Source organism: Alexandromys fortis, unplaced genomic scaffold (assembly GCF_014885135.2).
Source record: "Alexandromys fortis isolate MF-2015 unplaced genomic scaffold, M_Fortis_MF-2015_v1.1 scaffold_31, whole genome shotgun sequence".
Lineage (NCBI taxonomy): Eukaryota > Metazoa > Chordata > Mammalia > Rodentia > Cricetidae > Alexandromys > Alexandromys fortis.
In genome coordinates, this window is record NW_026067974.1 from 9,700,392 (window position 1) to 9,718,062 (window position 17,671).

Sequence of the window (17,671 nt, forward strand, 5' to 3'; positions counted from 1 at the left end):
AAAAAAAAAAAAAAAAAAAAAAAAAAAAAGAAGAAGAACGAAGGAAGGAACTAGAGACTAGAGAGATGGCTCTTCCAGAGTACCAAGGTTCAAGTCCCAACACCCACATGGCAGCTCACAACTGTCTGTAACTGCAGTTCCAAGGTACTTGACACCCTCACACAGACAAATGCCTCACACAGGCAAACAACAATAACAAAGTCAAAAACAAAAACCCATGGGTACGGGGACTGAGATGTTGAGATGTCTCAGTGGGTTAGAGCACTTGCTGTGCAAGAATGAGTTCCTGAGTTCAAATCCATAGCAACACTGTAAAATCTGGGCATAACCGCATATGCCTGTAACCCTGGCATTAATTGGAAAAAACAGGCAAATCCCAGGAACTGGTTGGCCATTTAGCCTAGCCAAATCATTGAGCTCCAGGCTCAATGACAGACCTGGCTCTGGGAATAAGAGTGTTGTGGAATATTTGTTTAACTTTGTAAAGATGTGTTGCATTTATGTTGCAGAATATTTGTTTCAGTAAAGATGTGTTGCAGTTGTTTAATTATGTTGCTGTTTTACCTTGCCTACCTAACATACCTGGTTGGTCTAATAAAAAGTTAAATGGCCAATAGAGAGGGAGAAGGTATAGGCAGGACTTCTGGGCAAGGAGAGTAAGTAGGAAGAGGAATTTAGGCTGGGAAAATAGAAAGAGACACCAGGGAAACACCAGGGGCCAGACAGACAGACAGACACAGAGGAAGCAGGAAAGTAGAACACACAGAATGAAAAAAAGGTAAAAAATCTCTGAGGCAAAACATAGATGAACAGAAACAGGTTAAATTAAGTTAAAAGAGCTGGGGGGAGGGAGGCTAGAGAAATAGATAGCTCAGTGGTTAAGAGCATTGCCTACTGTTCTGGAGGATCCGGGTTCAAATTCCCAGCACCCACATGGCAGCTCACAACTGTCTGTCATTCCAGTTCCAAGGGAACTAACACCCATGGGAAAACACCAGTGCACATAAAATAAAAATAAATCAAATTTAAAAAAAAAGCTAATGGGACAAGCCTAAACTAAGGCCAAGCATTCATAATTAATAATAAGTCTCTCTGTCTTTATTTGGGAGCTGGTTGTCGGCCCAGGACCTCCTTGTGTGTGAGTAGGGGTATACACAACACACATATTCATGGATACAACCCAAGAGTATACCACTTTGGGATGAAGCTAGAAGTCAGCAACCTAACTTAACGACCGGCCTCAGAATATAATGGGGGGGGGGGTCTTCTTCACGGTATTCATCCTAAATGAAGTCAGAACAGACAGAGGAAGTGACAAATCAGATTAGTCGTCACTTCACAAGGTCAGACATCCAAAGCTGCTGCTCCTAAAAGGGCTATGTTATAGTTTGTACATGGTTTGTGATACAAGATTTTAAAGAGTTCAATTTTTTAAAAAGTGCCCATCTGGAGAAACAAACTAAAATACGAAAACCTGACATTTAGTACGCTCCTGACTTACCTGGTGTATCCGGAAGCATGCCGCCTCTGGTAGACCTCCTTTTTAGGTGATGGGCTATCTCTCTCTTTCCTGTTTACCTTAGAGGCATGCCTGTAATGGACACAGAGGGGACATGCCTTTTAATTTGGGGGATTATTAGTACATCCCTCAACCAATGGAGCTCCCTTACAAGTATAATCCAGGCTGGGGCCAAAAAGACGGCTCAATAGCACTCACCGCAAGCCTGATAACCTGAGTTCAAATCTCTGGGAATCCATAAAATTGTTCTCTGACCTCCAGAAGCACACAGTGACACAAATGTGTGTACATTCACGCACAATTTTTTTTTTAAGACTTATTTATTTTGCTGGGCTGTGATAGAGCATACCTTCAATCACAACACTCGGGAGGCAGAGACAGGCCTAGTCTACAAGAGCTAGTTCCAGGACAGGCTCCAAAGTTACACAGAGAAACCCTGTCTCAAAAAACAAAAAGCAAGGGCTGGAGAGATGGCTCAGTGGTTAAGAGTGCCGTCTGCTCTTCCAGAGGTCCTGAGTTCAATTCCCAGCAACCACATGGTGGCTCCAAACCATCTGTAATGAGATCTGGCGCCCTCCTCTGGCATTTGGGTATACATGGAGGCAGAAAGTTGTATACATAATAAATAAATATATCTTTAAAAAAAAAAAAAAGCAAGCCAAAAAATTTATTTGAGCCGGGTGGTGGTGGCGCACACCTTTAATCCCAGCACTTGGGAGGTAGAGGCAGGCAGATCTCTGTGAGTTTGAAGCCAGCCTGGTCTACAAGAGCTAGTTCCAGGACAGGCTCCAAAGCTAAAGAGAAAACCTTGTCTCGAAACCACCCCCACTAAAAAAAAGTTTATTTATTTTATGTATGAGTGCTCTCTCTGCATATATGCCTTTATGCCAGAAGAGGGCATCAGATCCCACTAGAGATGGTTGTGAGCCATCATATAGTTGCTGAGAATTGAACTCAGGACCTCTGGTAGAAGACCAGTGCTCTTAACCTCTGAGTCATCTCTCCAGCCCCTACACACACAATTTATTTCAAGTGTAATCTGGGGTCTCGGAGGCTCAGTAGTTAAATTTCTTGCTAGATAAGTACGAGGACCATAATTGAGATCCCAGCACCCACATAACAAGCTAGACACAGTTCTCCCAGCACTAGGGGAGGAGACAGGATTTTTGGGAATTGTGAGCTTTCAGCCTTGCCAAAAAAAAAAAAAAAAAAAAAGAAAAGAAAAAAGAAAAGAAAAAAGTGAGCTCTGGGTTTAGGGAGAGACTGCCTCAACGGAATAAGGTAGAGAATGGTATATGTGCACCACACACGTGTGCACATGCCACACACATACAGCAAAAGTACAACCCAAAGAAGAGGGGAAATTCTGCCAGCAATAAAGTCCTACAAATGCGATTTGTTATGATCGCATGTAATTTCAGTGAGGAGCTGGAAAGATTGAGGAGAGGAGGTAAAGCTGAGACTTAGGAACCTGGAAATGATGAACGTCACCCAAAACAAACACCAGCCAGGACCAGGCCCTTAAGGTCACAGATTGTTTCCCAGTGAATTCCCACACTCACGGTTTGCTGGGCCTTGGGGACCGTGACCTTCTGCCCAGGGATCGAGACCTCCTGTCCCGGGACCTCTCTTCCTTGGAGCTCTTCCTGCTGACATGTCTGGGGGGGGAGTGGGAGGAGCTTCTTGAGCGGGAATGGTTCTTCATCCCCCTTTGCTCGGCCATCACAGAGCCCTGCAGCCCCTGGTCACGGTCAGAATCCCTCACCTATGTCATTAAGGAAGAGAGAGAGCATCCATAGGAAAAGCCAGCTGTTCCAACAGAAACGCAGTACAGCAAGGCAAAGAATGACCAACCAGAGTCTCTAAACCACCAAGAGCAGGCGCGATGGCTATGCAGAGGCATGAGGTGTAGGGAGGCGGGGCATACCTGAATCCTAGTACTCAGAATGCTAAGGGGAGAGGACTGTAAATTCAAGGCCAGCTTGTGCTACATTCTGAGACTCTGTCTTCAAAAAAAAAGCAAGCTGGGGCATAATGGTATACACATATAGCCCTACCAACTCGGGAGGCAAAGGCATGAAGATCAAGTTTGAGAACAATTTGAACTACATATGGAAATTCTATTCAGAAAGGCCAAGAGTTACCTTCCATGTCTGTAATCCCAGCATTCAGGATACAGAAGAATTCAGAATTTAAAAAAAAATTTTTTTAATGTGCATAGGTGTGCCATGGGAGTCCTCCCCTAGAACTGGAGTTACAGACAGCTGTGAGCTGCCATGTGGCTGCTGGGAATTAAACCCGGATCCTCTGGAAGAGCAGTCAGTACTCTTATCCACTAAGCCATCTCTTCAGCCCCGAATTCAGAATTTTTGAGATTCTGTCTCAAAAAAACAATCAAACAAGCAAACAGGAGCCCAGAGCTTTATGAGTGAACTATGACCTCAGCTCTTGGTTCACACACTCATTCATTCACTCACTCACTCATTCATTCATTCATTTGCTTGTTTGTTTCCTTTGAGACTATGTAGCCCTGGCTCACATCTTTAATCCCAGCACTTGGGAAGCAGAGGCAGGTAAGTTCCAGGCCAGGCAGGGACTGAGTGAATGAATGAATGAGTGAGTGAATGAATGAGTGAACCAAGAGCTGAGGCTGTAGTTCACTCATAAAATACTGGCTTAGCATAAGCAAGGCCCAGGGTCCATCCCAAGCACCTCACAAAAATTAAAACAGTGAGGGATGTCTTTTGGTCAAAAGTCACTAAAATGTCAATTATTTGCAGTTGTTGGCAGGAAGGTAAGTGCTCCACTAGTGATTTCTCTTCTTAGAGGACTCTCAGAAAGAGGCTCAAGGATAAGGTTAGGCTTGGTCTCCAGCAGGCCCAGCCTCCACTATCCAAATTGCCCCGCTGTGTGCAGGGCTCAAGAGTGACAAACTGCATGGTCCCATAGTCAGTCCCTTTGAAAAGCCCACATCTCTACCTGTAAGCCATATCCGGGGACTTTGGACAAAACAGGAAAGGAATTTGCCATCTTCTTTTGCGATCTAAGAGATTAAAACACATACGCATTCACTGAAACAGAAAAGGCACGAGTCCAGCCTGACCCACTGGTGAAAGCTCAGCCCCGCCCCGCCCCGCCCCACCCTGGCTACTACAGTCACTGCTTGGCAGCGCCCTTCTCTATTATGTCTGTCTTCGCTGGAAGACATCAGCGCAGTCAAGTTTTTCCTGTGAAAAGCTGTGGGCAGAGCTCTCAGCCTCAGCGCCTGCACATTCTCCTCTCACCTCATGCAGCTATTCCGGGGACTAATCGTGAGTCAGCAGCAACAGAGACGACTGTCCCTGCAGCAAGACGCAGAATGGGCCCACACGGTCCCATTAATCCATTTTTAAAAAAAGAGGGAGAGAGACTACAGAGAACTCCCTTCAGTTCCGAAGACTCAAACTGATACGAAACAGTCTTGTCAGGAACTCTGACCTAAGATCTGGGAGGGGCAGGCCAGCCTATCCAGAGTGTACCAGGAGACACAGACGTAGCATCTCCGAAGAACTCTTAATGCCAGAGGCCAGCTAGGCAGTACTGAGCGCACATCTGCACGTTCCTCATCGAAACCCCAGTGCCTGGCGCTCAGCGCCTCCCTGGGATGGATAAGTGAATGGGCAAAAAGTCCTGCTGCGGGAGGCTGGCACCATCTGCCCACCTGGCCCTGGCACCATCTGCTCACCTGCCCTGGCACCATCTGCTCACCTGCCCTGGCACCATCTGCCCACCTGGCCCTGGCACCATCTGCTCACCTGCTCTGGCACCATCTGCCCACCTGCCCTGGCACCATCTGCCCACCTGCCCTGGCACCATCTGCCCACCTGCCCTGGCACCACCTGCCCACCTGCCCTGGCACCACCTGCTCACCTGCCCTGGCACCATCTGCCCACCTGCCCTGGCACCATCTGCCCACCTGCCCTGGCACCATCTGCTCACCTGCCCTGGCTGTGCTCATCCCCGCTGCTGGAGCGATCACTACTGGAGCTTCTGTGTTTGTGTTTCTTGTGCTTCTTTTTCTTCTCCTTCTTTTTCTTCTTCTCCTTTTTTTCCAGACTCATTTGCAACTGAAATGTCCAGAACACAACCACATGAGATCTCTGAGACCTGTATGTACCTGGTGCAGGGAAGGGCTCACACACACACTGGTCAAGGGCATTGTCAGGGCACCCATGTTGGGCACAGATGCCCCAGACACCCTAAAAATAATTATCTGGTAAGTGAGCAAGGATCCCCATTTTGAAATTATTATTATCTTGAGACAAAGTCTCACTGTGTACCCTGGCAAGCCTGTGACTCACTATTAGCTGCACTTGCCACCAAGCCTGACAAACTGAGTTCAATTCTCAGGACCCCTCATATGCCATGGCACAAACACCCACACACAAGTAAATGCAATAAAAGAAAAATAAAGGAACTGAAGACATGTAGCTTTTTCCCAACCAAAAGGAAATTAATTAAGCTATTAAGTTAAGGAAGCATAAAATCATCCGGAGATAGTATGTAAAAAAACAAAAACTGATAGTGGGGCGGTGGTGGCGCACGTCTTTAATCCCAGCACTTGGGAGGCAGAAGTAGGCGATCACTGTGAGTTCGAGGCCAGCCTGATCTACAAGAGCTAGTTCCAGGACAGCTAGAGGTGTTACACAGAGAAACCTTGTTGTGAAATAAATAAATAAATAAATAAATTGAGCCAGGTGGTGGTGGCACACGCCTTTAATACCAGCAGAGGCAGAAGGAAGCATATTTCTGAGTTGGAGGCTAGCCTGGTCTACAGAGTAAATTCCAGGCTGTTAAATAGAGAAACCCTGTCTTGAAAAAAAAAAAAAATTAAGACTTATAATCCTACAACTCAGGTTGAGAAATGAGGATTATAGTTCCAGACTGGTCTGGGCTACAAAATAAGTCCTGTCTCAAGAACACGGAAAAATAGTTAGCAAAGCCAGACTACTTCCTTGCCTGAGAGGAAATGGAAAGGGGGCCTGATGCTAAGAAATTAAAGGAGGGGCTAGAGAGAAGGCTCAGCACTTAAGAGCAGGTACTGTTCTTCTAGAGGACCAGGGTTCAATTCCTATCATCCACAGAGCGACTCCCAACCATCCGTAACTCCAGTTCCAGGAGATCTGATGCCCATTGCCAGCTTCTTCAGGTACCACAACCTCACACAGTACAGACACCCGTGCAGGCACACATACATTCACACAGTGCAGACGCCCGTGCAGGCACACATACCCCAGCCCCATCTAGGCGCATACTGATGGATGACTTACCAACTCTTTGATTTTCTTCATTTTCACAGGATTGTTCAGTACCTCTCTTTTTTTCTCCTCCTCTTTCTTCCTAAATAGAAGAAAAAATTTAAGTGACTCTTTTGCAAAGGGAATTATGTTTCCTCCTCACCAAATTCTATTTAATAACACCTTTCAAAACTCGTGCACAGGCAAGCCAGGGCTACAGAGCGAGAACCTGTCTCAAATCAAACAAAACAAACATTGCACAGACAGAGTTTACACTGACGGTGAAATTACAGAGAACGGTGGAGAAGCCACAAAGCTCCAGCAAGTACTGAAGAACATGATGTGGGCGGGGACAGCGCAGTGCATGACAGTGAGGTCAATCTGCTTCTCATTTGGCTTCGGAGTCAAGGCTTCCCTCATGGTGAAGGAATCGGGTGTGGACCTAGACTTCACTAAGTGCAACATTTCAAAACAACCTCACCACTGAGTATAAAAACAGCCTCATCATCTGCGGAATAAAGACAACAGGATGGTTCTTTTGAGGAGTGTGTGTGTATGTGTGTGTGCAAGCACATGTACACACACACACATATATACACATAATGGTTCTTTTTGGGGGGGAGAGTGGGGGTTTGAGACAGGGTTTCTTTGTGCAACAGACAGTCCTCACTGTCTGTATTTTTCCATATGGCCTACATCAGGAATCTTTGCTCCGGCCAGAGCACAAATGAAGACAGAGATGTGGAAAATAGAGCCCCAGGCATCTCTGTAAGAACCTCCTCAGCCCCAGTGATACCTGATGATGAAGAGAGGATCTTCCCGGATTTTGCTGGCCATGTCAAGAAGGGAATTGGCACCCGAAGGGGCAAAGATAGAGCCTGGGAGGAGTCCCGTCTCAGAAGAACAGCCTGCTTCCTTCTCCTCCATCTTCTCAAAAACATACTTGTCAATGGGGCGACCCAGCAGGTATTCATCACGGTTCACCATCCCACCAGGACCCTGGTACATCCAATCCAACTTTTCTTCTTTCTTCCTGGCTCAGGAAAAAAAGATATAAATATAAATAACATAGATGCAGACAGACAGACAGACACACACATAGGGAATGGAGACTCCTGTCAAACTCCACACAGAACCTGAGCTAGTGAGCACTGGACTCCCTCTGCAGTACCTACTGGAACCCAAACACCATTCCTGACTTGGCAGACATGAAGAAATAACGCTTATAAATGAAGAGAGATACTTTTCACAAAGACCAAATTAATGAGGAAACACCAGAATCCTCCAGCTAAGGCATAGATCTACACTCCCAGGCTTATACACCATCCCTTCATGTCAAAGATAACCTAAAACAATCAGCATATCCACCTCAGCATGAACATCAGCAACCCCACACGCAGCTGTCTTCAATGCCTAGCTCTGCGCTGCACACAGTGGCCCCAGTGGCAGTACATGTTTGAGAAGAAAGGAGAAATGACCAGAGATATCTACTAAGTAAATGATGAACGCACTGGGGGAAAAAAGCCGGTGGTGGTGGCGCACACCTTTAATCCTAGCACTCAGGAGGTAGAGACAGACGGATCTCTGTGAGTTTGAGTCTAGTCTGATCTAGAACAAGTTACAGGACAGGCTCCAAAGCTACACAGAGAAACCCTGTCGAAAAAACAAAAAAACAACAACAATAACAACAGAAAAGTAACTGATGCTTTAACACAAAGAGGGGGAGGGGGACCTAAATGATGTCACAGCATCACGCTTCCATGCTTAACATCATTCCTTTCCTTGTGGAAAGGCAAAAAGGTGTGAAAAATGGAACCTTATGTGATAGACAGTAACAGAATGCTGAACTTCTTTTTTAATTAAATTAAATTAATTTTATGTGTATGAGTGTGTTGCTTGCAGATATGTCTGTGCACTGAGTGTCTGGCACCCTCAGAGGCCAGAAGAGGGCAATGGATTCCCTGGAAATGTTTGTTTGTTTGTTTGTTTGTTTGTTTATTATGTATACAATATTCTGTCTGTGTGTATGCCTGCTGGCCAGCAGAGGGCACCAGACCCCATTACAGATGGTTGTGAGCCACCATGTGGTTGCTGGGAATTGAACTCAGAACCTTTGGAAGAGCAGGCAATGCTCTTAACCTCTGAGCCATCTCTCCAGCCCTCCCTAGATATTTTTAATGAAAATAATTTAAACCAATACAAACATGACAGATCCCTTTAATAGGCAAAAAAAAAAGATATAAATGATCTCTTTGGAAAAGTATTAGTCTGTAATTAAGAATTGATTGTGGTTGGACGTTGGTGGCACAAGCCTTTAATCCCAGGACTCAGAAGGCAGAGACAGGTGGATCTCTGTGAGTTCGAGGCCAGCCTGGTCTACAGAGAGAATTCTATGACAGGCTCTAAAGCTACAGAGAAATCGGTCTTGAAAAACAAAAACAAACAAACAAACAAGAGAAAAGAATTTATTGTGGTTGCCCACACTGCTGGAGTCAAACGGAAGGTTACACTGAACGCTGGGTCCCTGCAGACTGTGGGAGACTGGGAAGGAGGGTGCTTTACAATGGGTACCACAGACAGTGGCTTCCAGGTAGCCAAGGCTTTGCTAATTCTCCTGTGAAAGTCAATCGTGGACAAGGAGGGAGTCTGACAGCTGTGAAGACCAGGGCTCCCAGGCAGGAGCTCTAGGCTGGCTGGGGATAGTCTTAACTTCTTATCCCCCTGAATGCTAGGATTACACCCGGCTCATGCTGCACTAGGGATCAAACCCAGGGCTTTGGGCATGCTAGGTAAGCACTCTACTGTTGCAGAGTTGCTTGTTCAGTCCCAGCTAGCTTAGACTCGAAATAATCACATAGAAACTCTATTAATTAAATCACTGCTTGGCCCATTAGCTCTAGCTTCCTATTGGCTAACTCTTACATCTTAATTTAACCCATTTCTATTAATCTGTATATCACCACATGGCAGTTACCAAATAAGCTCCTGGGTTTTAATATGCTTTAAATGTTTATTTACCATTAATGTGTGTGTATAATGGAGAGGGTCATACATGTCACAGTGTGCATGTGAAAGTCAGAAAGGACATCTTGACTTCTGTGTATGTGTGTACCACATGCATGCCCGGTTCCTGTGGAGGTCAGAACTGGAACAGGCAGTGTGGGGTGCTGGGAAGGGAACTCAGGTCCTCTGCAAAGGCACTACAAGTTCTTAACTGCTGAGCCATCTCTCCAGTCCTTAATTTTTTTTAAAGAATTATTTATTTATTATGTATACAGAGGCCAGAAGAGAGCACCAGATCTCGTTAGGGAGGTTGTGAGCCACCATGTGGTTGCTGGAAATTGAACTCAGGACCTCTGGAAGACCAGCCAGTGCTCTTAACCTCTGAGCCATCTCTCCAGCCCCAGTCCTTAACTTTTTAAAAATTTTATTTATATGTATGTGCGTAAGGTGGAGGGCATGTGAATCCTTTGAACTGGAGGCATGGGTGATTGTGAGCAAGCACACCGGTGCTGGGAACTGAACCTGGGTCTCTGCAGGTGCTTTTAACCTTGAGCCATCTTTTTTTTTTGTTTTGGCCAGGTTTCATTGTTATTTAGGCTGGCCTCAAAGCAGAGGTGCTCTTGCCTAGGCCTCCAGTTTGCTTTTGTTTGGTTGGCTGTTGTTTTTGGTTTTGAGACAAGGACTCAAAACACAGATTCCCCTTGCCACTTAAAGTCCCTTCTACTCTACAGAAGCTGGCTGAGGAAGGAATTGCCCCATCTTTATCTATTTAATGCAAGGATCTAATGCCACAGTCTAGGAACTGCAGCCATGTAGCAGTATCAGCAAATACTGAAGAGATAGATCCTCTATTGCTCTGTGGTAGACTATTACTTGCCTAGCATGTTTGAGGACTTGGGTTTGATCCCCAGTTCCAGAAGGATTTGGAGATGTACAACATTACATGTATGAGACGTTCTCTTTGCTCTAAGAGCAGCGCAGAGAAGATCACTTGACCCATAATGGTGTTCAACTGGAGAAAGTCAAAGCATATCATTATACAAAGCATTCAAAGCAGCCAAATGGCCAAGTAAATCAACTACAAAAGCGGGGTGGGAGTAGGGAGTCCCTAACGGCTGGCATGAGGTGCTGCAGGGTCGGCAGCCTGTCTTTCTGAGTCCTGAGTTCTCTTTTGTCTTTTCCTCTGGATGCTGCAAACCTAAATTTGCCTTCTCCAGCTCTCAGGGCTGCCTGACCAGTTTTCCAAAGATCCCCTCCCCACCTTACAGCTGTGTAGAGCCTTAAAGCTGACCTCCATGCTGGCTTATCCCAAACAGCAGGGCCTTTACCCCCTTCTTTTCTTCATTCTCCATCTCCAGGCACTGGGAGATTTATAGTTTGTCTGCCTTGGTTTTAAACTTGTAATAAATTGTCTGTTCTCAAACTTAAAAAAAAAAATGAGCATGGTGACAGATGACCTGCAACGCCAACACAGAGGAGCCTGAGCAGGGACAGCGAGTCTGGGCTACAGTGAGACTCATCTGCACTTTTTTGTTGTTGTTTTTGTGTTTTTGAGACAGAGTTTCTCTGCATTGCCCCGGCTGTCCTGGAACTAGTTCTGTAGACCAGGCTGACCTCAAATTCACAGAAATCCACCTGCCTCTGCCTCCTAAGCGCTGGGATTAAAGGTGTGTGCCACCACTGCGCGGCCCTGCCTGTACTTTTTAAAAAATTAAATGTTATGTATTTTGCCTGCATGTATGTGCACCACATGTGTGTAATACCCTCAGAGGCCAGAAGGTGTCAGATGTTCTGGAACTGGAATTACAAGTAATTATAGTTAGTTGTGAGCCAGTGTGTGTACTGAAAATCAAACCCAGTCCTCTGCAAGATCTCTTAACCAATGAATCGTCTCAACAGTCCCAAAATAAAAAAATTTTTAAAAGGTGGCCAGGTCACTAGGTGGTGGCTTGGTCTATAAGAGCTAGTTCCATGACAGGCTCCAAAGCTACAGAGAATCCCTGTCTTGAAAAAACAAAACAATTTCCTTTTCTTTCTTTCTTTCTTTTTTTTTTTTTTTTCTTATTGGTTTTTCAAGACAGGGTTTCTTTGTAGTTTTGGGAGCCTGTCCTGAAAAACTCCCTCTGTAGACTAGGCTGGCCTTAAACTCAGAGATCTGTCTGCCTCTGCCTCCCAAGTGCTGGGATTAAGGGCATGCACCATCACCCCCTGCTAAATCATTTTCTTGTTCTATTTTTGTATTAATGCCTGTCTTGTTTTATTTTTGTGTTCTTATGCTAAACACTCTCATCATGGCAGGGAAATCAGGACTGCAGGGCTAACTCAGGCAGGCACACCGCATTCACAGCCAAGCACTCAGCTTGCTGAATCGGATCAGCAGCACAGGAATAATTCTTCCCACAATCAAGGTGAGTCTTCCCATCTTAACTAACAAAATCAAGATAACCCCCACAGGTGTGCCCAGAGGCCCATCTTAGGGGATTCTGTATTCTGTCAAATTTCACAATTAATAGTTACCATCACCATTCCCTAAATACATTGTATTTCATTTAAAAGCTCCATAAAACCTCATTCACTGTAAAACATCAGAACCTCCCTATGCATTTCCTGAAAAAATAGGACTTTCCCCTACTTAAGGGGCCACGATGTCCATGTACTGAAACTAAGTCTCACTCACAACTATGGATGTAACAAATCCTTCTGCCATGAAAGGAAGGCAACCCCTATGATATCCCATGGGGAGAGTAAGCCACATTTCACCCTGAAGGCTTGCCCATGAAACACCAACGAGGGGAGCAGTAGAGGTGACTTGACTTCAATCTCTACTGTTTCTGTATCATTTTTAGGATTGCACTATAGAGTGCATTTTATGCTTTTTATTTCTTGACACTCTCCCCCTTTATTTCACGAGATGAGTAGGGTAATTATCTGCTATTACCCCGAATTGTATAAGGAAGTGACCAAAGGTAAAATTCGGCAAGACTGTCTACAGCCACAGCAAGGCTTTAATTGACAGATACCCTATCTACTTATTCCCACTAACCTCACTACCCCAAGAACATGCGCTTGCAATACACTCACAGAGGCTTCGGGCAGCGTGAAGACAGGAGTCTCAGGCATAACCTGCATTATTTGTCAACCATCTAGTGGGAGCACGGCCCGCACTAAGTTGGTTACCTGTTTCCGCATCTGGTCCTCAACAACCCTTACAGACTCACAGACTCCAGTACTGAGATATCCAAGGCTCCCAAACCTTCTCTCAGGCACACAACTTAAGCCATGCAAAGCCAATCTTAGAATCGAGTTGGTCAGGCTCCAAAACCCACATGCAGAATCACCTAACCACTCTGCAGCCCCTGCATAAGGCATCCATTGAACACCCAGCTCTGCACTTACTTGACAGCCCCAACATCCTCAGCGTAGCGCTGCATCTCTTCCCGAGCTCTCTCCTCCCTGAGCTCCCGCTGCAGCTCCTCGATCTTCTTCCGCTCGGCCTCATGTTTCTGCTCTGCCTTCCACACTTTCTCCACATTTCGAAGGGTCTGTGGGTGCCAGCTCTTCTTCAGGTTCTGTGTGAGTGGACGGAGAGAGGAAAGGATTCAGAGGGCGGTAGGCAGAGGGGATAAGGGTCTTCCCACAATGATTAAGACAATCCCCAACAGACATATCCGCAGGCCAACCCAATGTAGATCTCATTGAGATCCTCTTTCCAGGTGATTTTGGATTATGTCAAGAAGACAGTTAAAATTAACCATCCCACCGTGCCTTACCCACCTTCTCAGGAAGGGAAGGGAAGACGGCAGGTGGGGGATGCAGCTCTATGCTAGAGTACTTGCCTAGCATGCATGAGATTGTGGGAAATTCTTTAACTCCACTTGCCATGCTTCAAATGGGAGATGACAATAGCAAGACAGGAGGACTGGGCAAGGAGGAAGAGGTCTACTCTGAAGGGCAACACAGGTCGCTGGAGCAGAACGTTCATTCTCTTTTTTAATGTGCATTGGGGTTTTGCCTACACATATGTCTGTGTGAGGGCATCAGATCTCCCTGGAACTGGAGTTACAGACCGTTCTTAGCTGTCATGTGGGTGCTGGGAATCGAACCTGGGTCCTCTTGAAGAGCAGCCAGTGCTCTCAACCCTGAGCCATCTCTCCAGCACCCCCAGAACATTCATTCTTATACAAGCATCTTTCTTTCTTTTCTTTTGGTTTTTCAAGACAGGGTTTATGCAGCCCTGGCTGGCCGCATCTATCTCTATAGACCAGGCTGGCCTCAAACTCACAGAGATCTGCCTGCCTCTGCCCCACAAATGCTGCACCACCATTGCCGGCCAGTTCAAACATCTTTCTTTTTATTGAGTACACTTGACTCCTGTGCCTAAGCTAGCATGCTTACAATGTACCTGGACCTTGTTCAACTTTCCTTCTAGGGAATTCTCCTTGTTTCTTCCCTGTCCCTTCAGTGAATGCTTCTCCCCTCTCCTCTCACTACTTTGCTTCAAGCTGTAATCGTAGGTTTCCCTGAGGAAGCAGCAGCTAAGGATGGTTATAAACAGCTGGTGACTGGGAAGCACTGTAGGAGGAAATGGCTTCACATCTACAGTCCCGGTGAGAAGAAAGAACACAGCATGAATAATTCACTGTGGCCAGAGGTGGCGTAAGAGCTAATGGAGGAGGGTATGAGATAAAGCCAGCTAAGAAGAGAGCTTTTTTGTTGTTGTTGTTTTTTCTAAGAAAGTTTCTCTGTGTAGCTTTGGAGCCTGTCCTGGAACTTACAGAGATTGTAAGGGTTGGGATTAAAGGCATGTGTCACCACCACCCGGTCAGACCAAATTCTTTATAGGTATGTGACGGAACTGAACTTTCATCATCTATGGCAGGAAGCAAGAACCGAAAAGATGCAGGCCAGAGCACGTCCAGCTATCATGTGAAGGATGGATGGGAGAGGCGCAAAACTGGAGACGGGTTAAGACCAAATGAGACCAAATACACAAGGTACCTTGCAGGCGCAAAGCACAAAGTCAGCAAGAACACAGGTGTGTGTGGGCATGCACACATGCGTGCAAGCCAGGACCTTGCTATCTAGCTCAGGCTACCCTCCAACTCGAGCTCTTACTGACTGCCTCCCAAGCACTGGAACTAAAGGCATGTACCATCTGCTTGCCTTCTTTGCCCTTAACTGCCTTTCCCCCTTTCCCACGTTGTTCCTTCCTTCTTCCTTCCTACATTCTATCCTTTGAGCAGGACTTTCTTCACCACCACACACACACACCCTTACTTTGTCCTACAAAAGTCCTCCTTTCCATCCCAGGGCACAGATGACAATCATGTCTGGAGAAAGTTGTAGATGTCACAACTGAGGGAGATTCGAGTGCTAATGGCAGCTTGTGACTGAATATACAATGTGCAGGAGAGCCCCACACCGCACAGTTATCGAGCCCAAACTGCCAATACCTCTGAGGTTAAGAATTTCTAGATTAGGCCTAGAGAGATGGCTCGGTGGTTAAGAGCACTGACTGCTCTTTCAGAGGATCGGGGTTCAATTCCCAGCATCCACGTGGCAGCTCATAAGTGTGTATAAATCTAGTCCCTGGGCAATTTGACACTTTCACACCATTGCATGTAGAAACCCTGTCTCAAAAAGCCCCCCCCCAAAAAAAAGGAAAAAAGAAAGAAAAGAAGAGAAGAGAAGAGAAGAGAAGAGAAGAGAAGAGAAGAGAAAAGAAAAGAAAAGAAAAGAAAGTTTCTAGATTAGCACCGTCCTGTCAGGGATGACTAGTTTTAGTTGTCAACTTCAATAAAGGAACTGCCTCCACCAGACTGTGGGAATGTTCGTGGGTGCATTTTCTGGACGGCTAATTGATGCAGGAGGGCCCCGCCCACTGTGGGCAGTGCCATCCCTGCGTGGGTGGGCCTGAGCTGTTTAAGGAAGGTGGCTGAGTAAGCCAAGGGAAGCGAGCCAGTAAGCAGCACTCCTCCACGGTTTCTGTTTCAGTTCCCGCCTCCAGGTTACTACCTGTGCTCTTCCCTGGCTCCCCTTAATGATGGACTCTAACCTGTAAGATGCAATAAGCCCTCTCCTCCGAATGCTGCTTCTGGTTTTATCACGGCATCAGAGAAACGAACCAATACATTGTCCATCAACACAGTTACATGAATACAATAAACTAAACCAACTCTGATGGAGTCCTGGAATTTGATCAAATTAAGGATACCTGGCAAACTCAGCCTAATGGATGGATATCTACACTAACACATTTATTGATTCAATTAGCTTCACTTTGAGAAGATCAATAGTTTTCTAATCTAGCTCTGTGCTTCGTGGATACTTCCACTTTATTTAAGGTATTAGTTCCCCACAAATGAACTACACGACTTAAAAAGCAATTGCCACTTAGCCTTTAAATAAAATATAGAAATACAGAAGACAGCTGCCTTGTCGCTACAGATCAAAGCAAAGCACGGATGTAGGGGATGAAACAATGATGGACAAGATTTAAAATGGACTCCTCCACACAACACAGCTCAGAATCCGGGAGGACAGGAGCCCATCCTTCCACAGTCCAGGTCCACGATACAAGTGTAAACTCCTAGCTAAGAAAAGGGGCTATGTTCCAAGATAATATACACAAAATATAGTCTTTGTACCAAGATCTGCCTCCTTCCGTACCATGAGTCCAACTGTCCCCCTCCCTAACTCAGACTTCCCCTCCTGGAAGCCCCCTGTCCCCCGCCAATCATCAAACACAGACACCAGCAAACATCACTTGGCGCACATCTTCCCAAATCTCATCCCAGTCCTTCCGTGGCCTTAACCAATGCGTTTTGTCTCCAGGTTTACCACCCCCTTGTGTTGAAAACAAGACCTCATTACCAGGGTTACTCACTGCTACTCCCGACTTCCACCGCACCCCGGCTAGTTTCCGTCCCCGACGCCAGTGGGTCTCGGGCCTAAATCCTAACCGCCTAGGCCTCCGGCACTTACCAGGTCTCCGCCTCCCATGACGGTGGAGACGTTTCCTCAGTCCGTGGACCTGAAAGATTCAGCGAAGATGGAGAGGAACGGTCTCACTTCTGAGACCGCCTCTCAGGACCTAATCCCTAAAGGAACCAGCTGCCCTTTCCCCGCCCGCTCTAGCCCGCACTTCCGGGAGTGGCGTCACGTACCTGCGTCAGCGTCTCGGGGCGATGACGTTCGGGTGCTAGCCCTAAATCGACACGACTAGCTAGAGCTGTGTGTAGTTTCTACCCACTCTCAGAGCTTAGGTGGTCTCACATTGGTCGTTTCACGTTACCACCTCGTCTAAGGTCCCCCAACTGCTGAAAAGCCATAGGAAAGGTTCTGTTGCCTTGGTAACGCATCAGGGCCCTGCTGTAGAAACGCGACTCTGCCAGACGTCGGTATCCGCCAATTTAGGCCGCCTTCCTAGAGCGCCGCTACACCAGGATTTCCAAACCAACTTCTAAAACTGGGCTTTCGGCCAACTCCCTCAATCCCGGCTTGTTTTATAGACATAGGTACCGTCAAACAAAATTCCAAAAGTCAGACGTGGTGGCACGCTCCCACGGTTTTCGCGCTTGGGAGGTGGAGACTGGAAGATCAGGAGTTCAAGGCCAGCATTGGCAGCAAGTTTGAGGTTATCCTGGTCTAAAACAACCGATTTCAAAAAGAGAAAAGGCTGCTTGGGCGTGGTGGCATGTGCCTTTAATCCCAGTTCTGGGGAGGCAGAGGCCAGCAGATCTTTGTAAATTCAAGGTCAGCCTGGTCTACAGAGTGAGTTCCAGGGTTACATAGAAAAACCCTGTCTTGGGGGTGGGGTGGGGGAGGAAAGAGGAAAAAAAAGGCCAAGATTGGCCACAAGGTGGTGGCGCAT

General features: G+C 46.4%; 1 protein-coding gene across 1 annotated transcript in view; it reads right to left on the reverse strand.

The window, feature by feature from the left end:
- Cwc25 (CWC25 spliceosome associated protein homolog) overlaps positions 1–16,944 on the reverse strand; it is a 20,131-nt gene extending 3,187 nt beyond the window's left edge. The window contains exons 1-8 of the mRNA XM_050156869.1: positions 16,783–16,944; positions 13,195–13,367; positions 7,592–7,828; positions 6,829–6,898; positions 5,498–5,625; positions 4,499–4,562; positions 3,082–3,284; positions 1,502–1,591 (exon numbers count right to left, since the gene is read on the reverse strand). Coding sequence (XP_050012826.1) covers positions 1,502–1,591; positions 3,082–3,284; positions 4,499–4,562; positions 5,498–5,625; positions 6,829–6,898; positions 7,592–7,828; positions 13,195–13,367; positions 16,783–16,800 — 983 coding nt within the window. The 5' untranslated portion in view covers positions 16,801–16,944. The remainder of the gene's footprint in view (positions 1–1,501; positions 1,592–3,081; positions 3,285–4,498; positions 4,563–5,497; positions 5,626–6,828; positions 6,899–7,591; positions 7,829–13,194; positions 13,368–16,782) is intronic.
- Between the last annotated feature and the right edge of the window lie 727 nt (positions 16,945–17,671).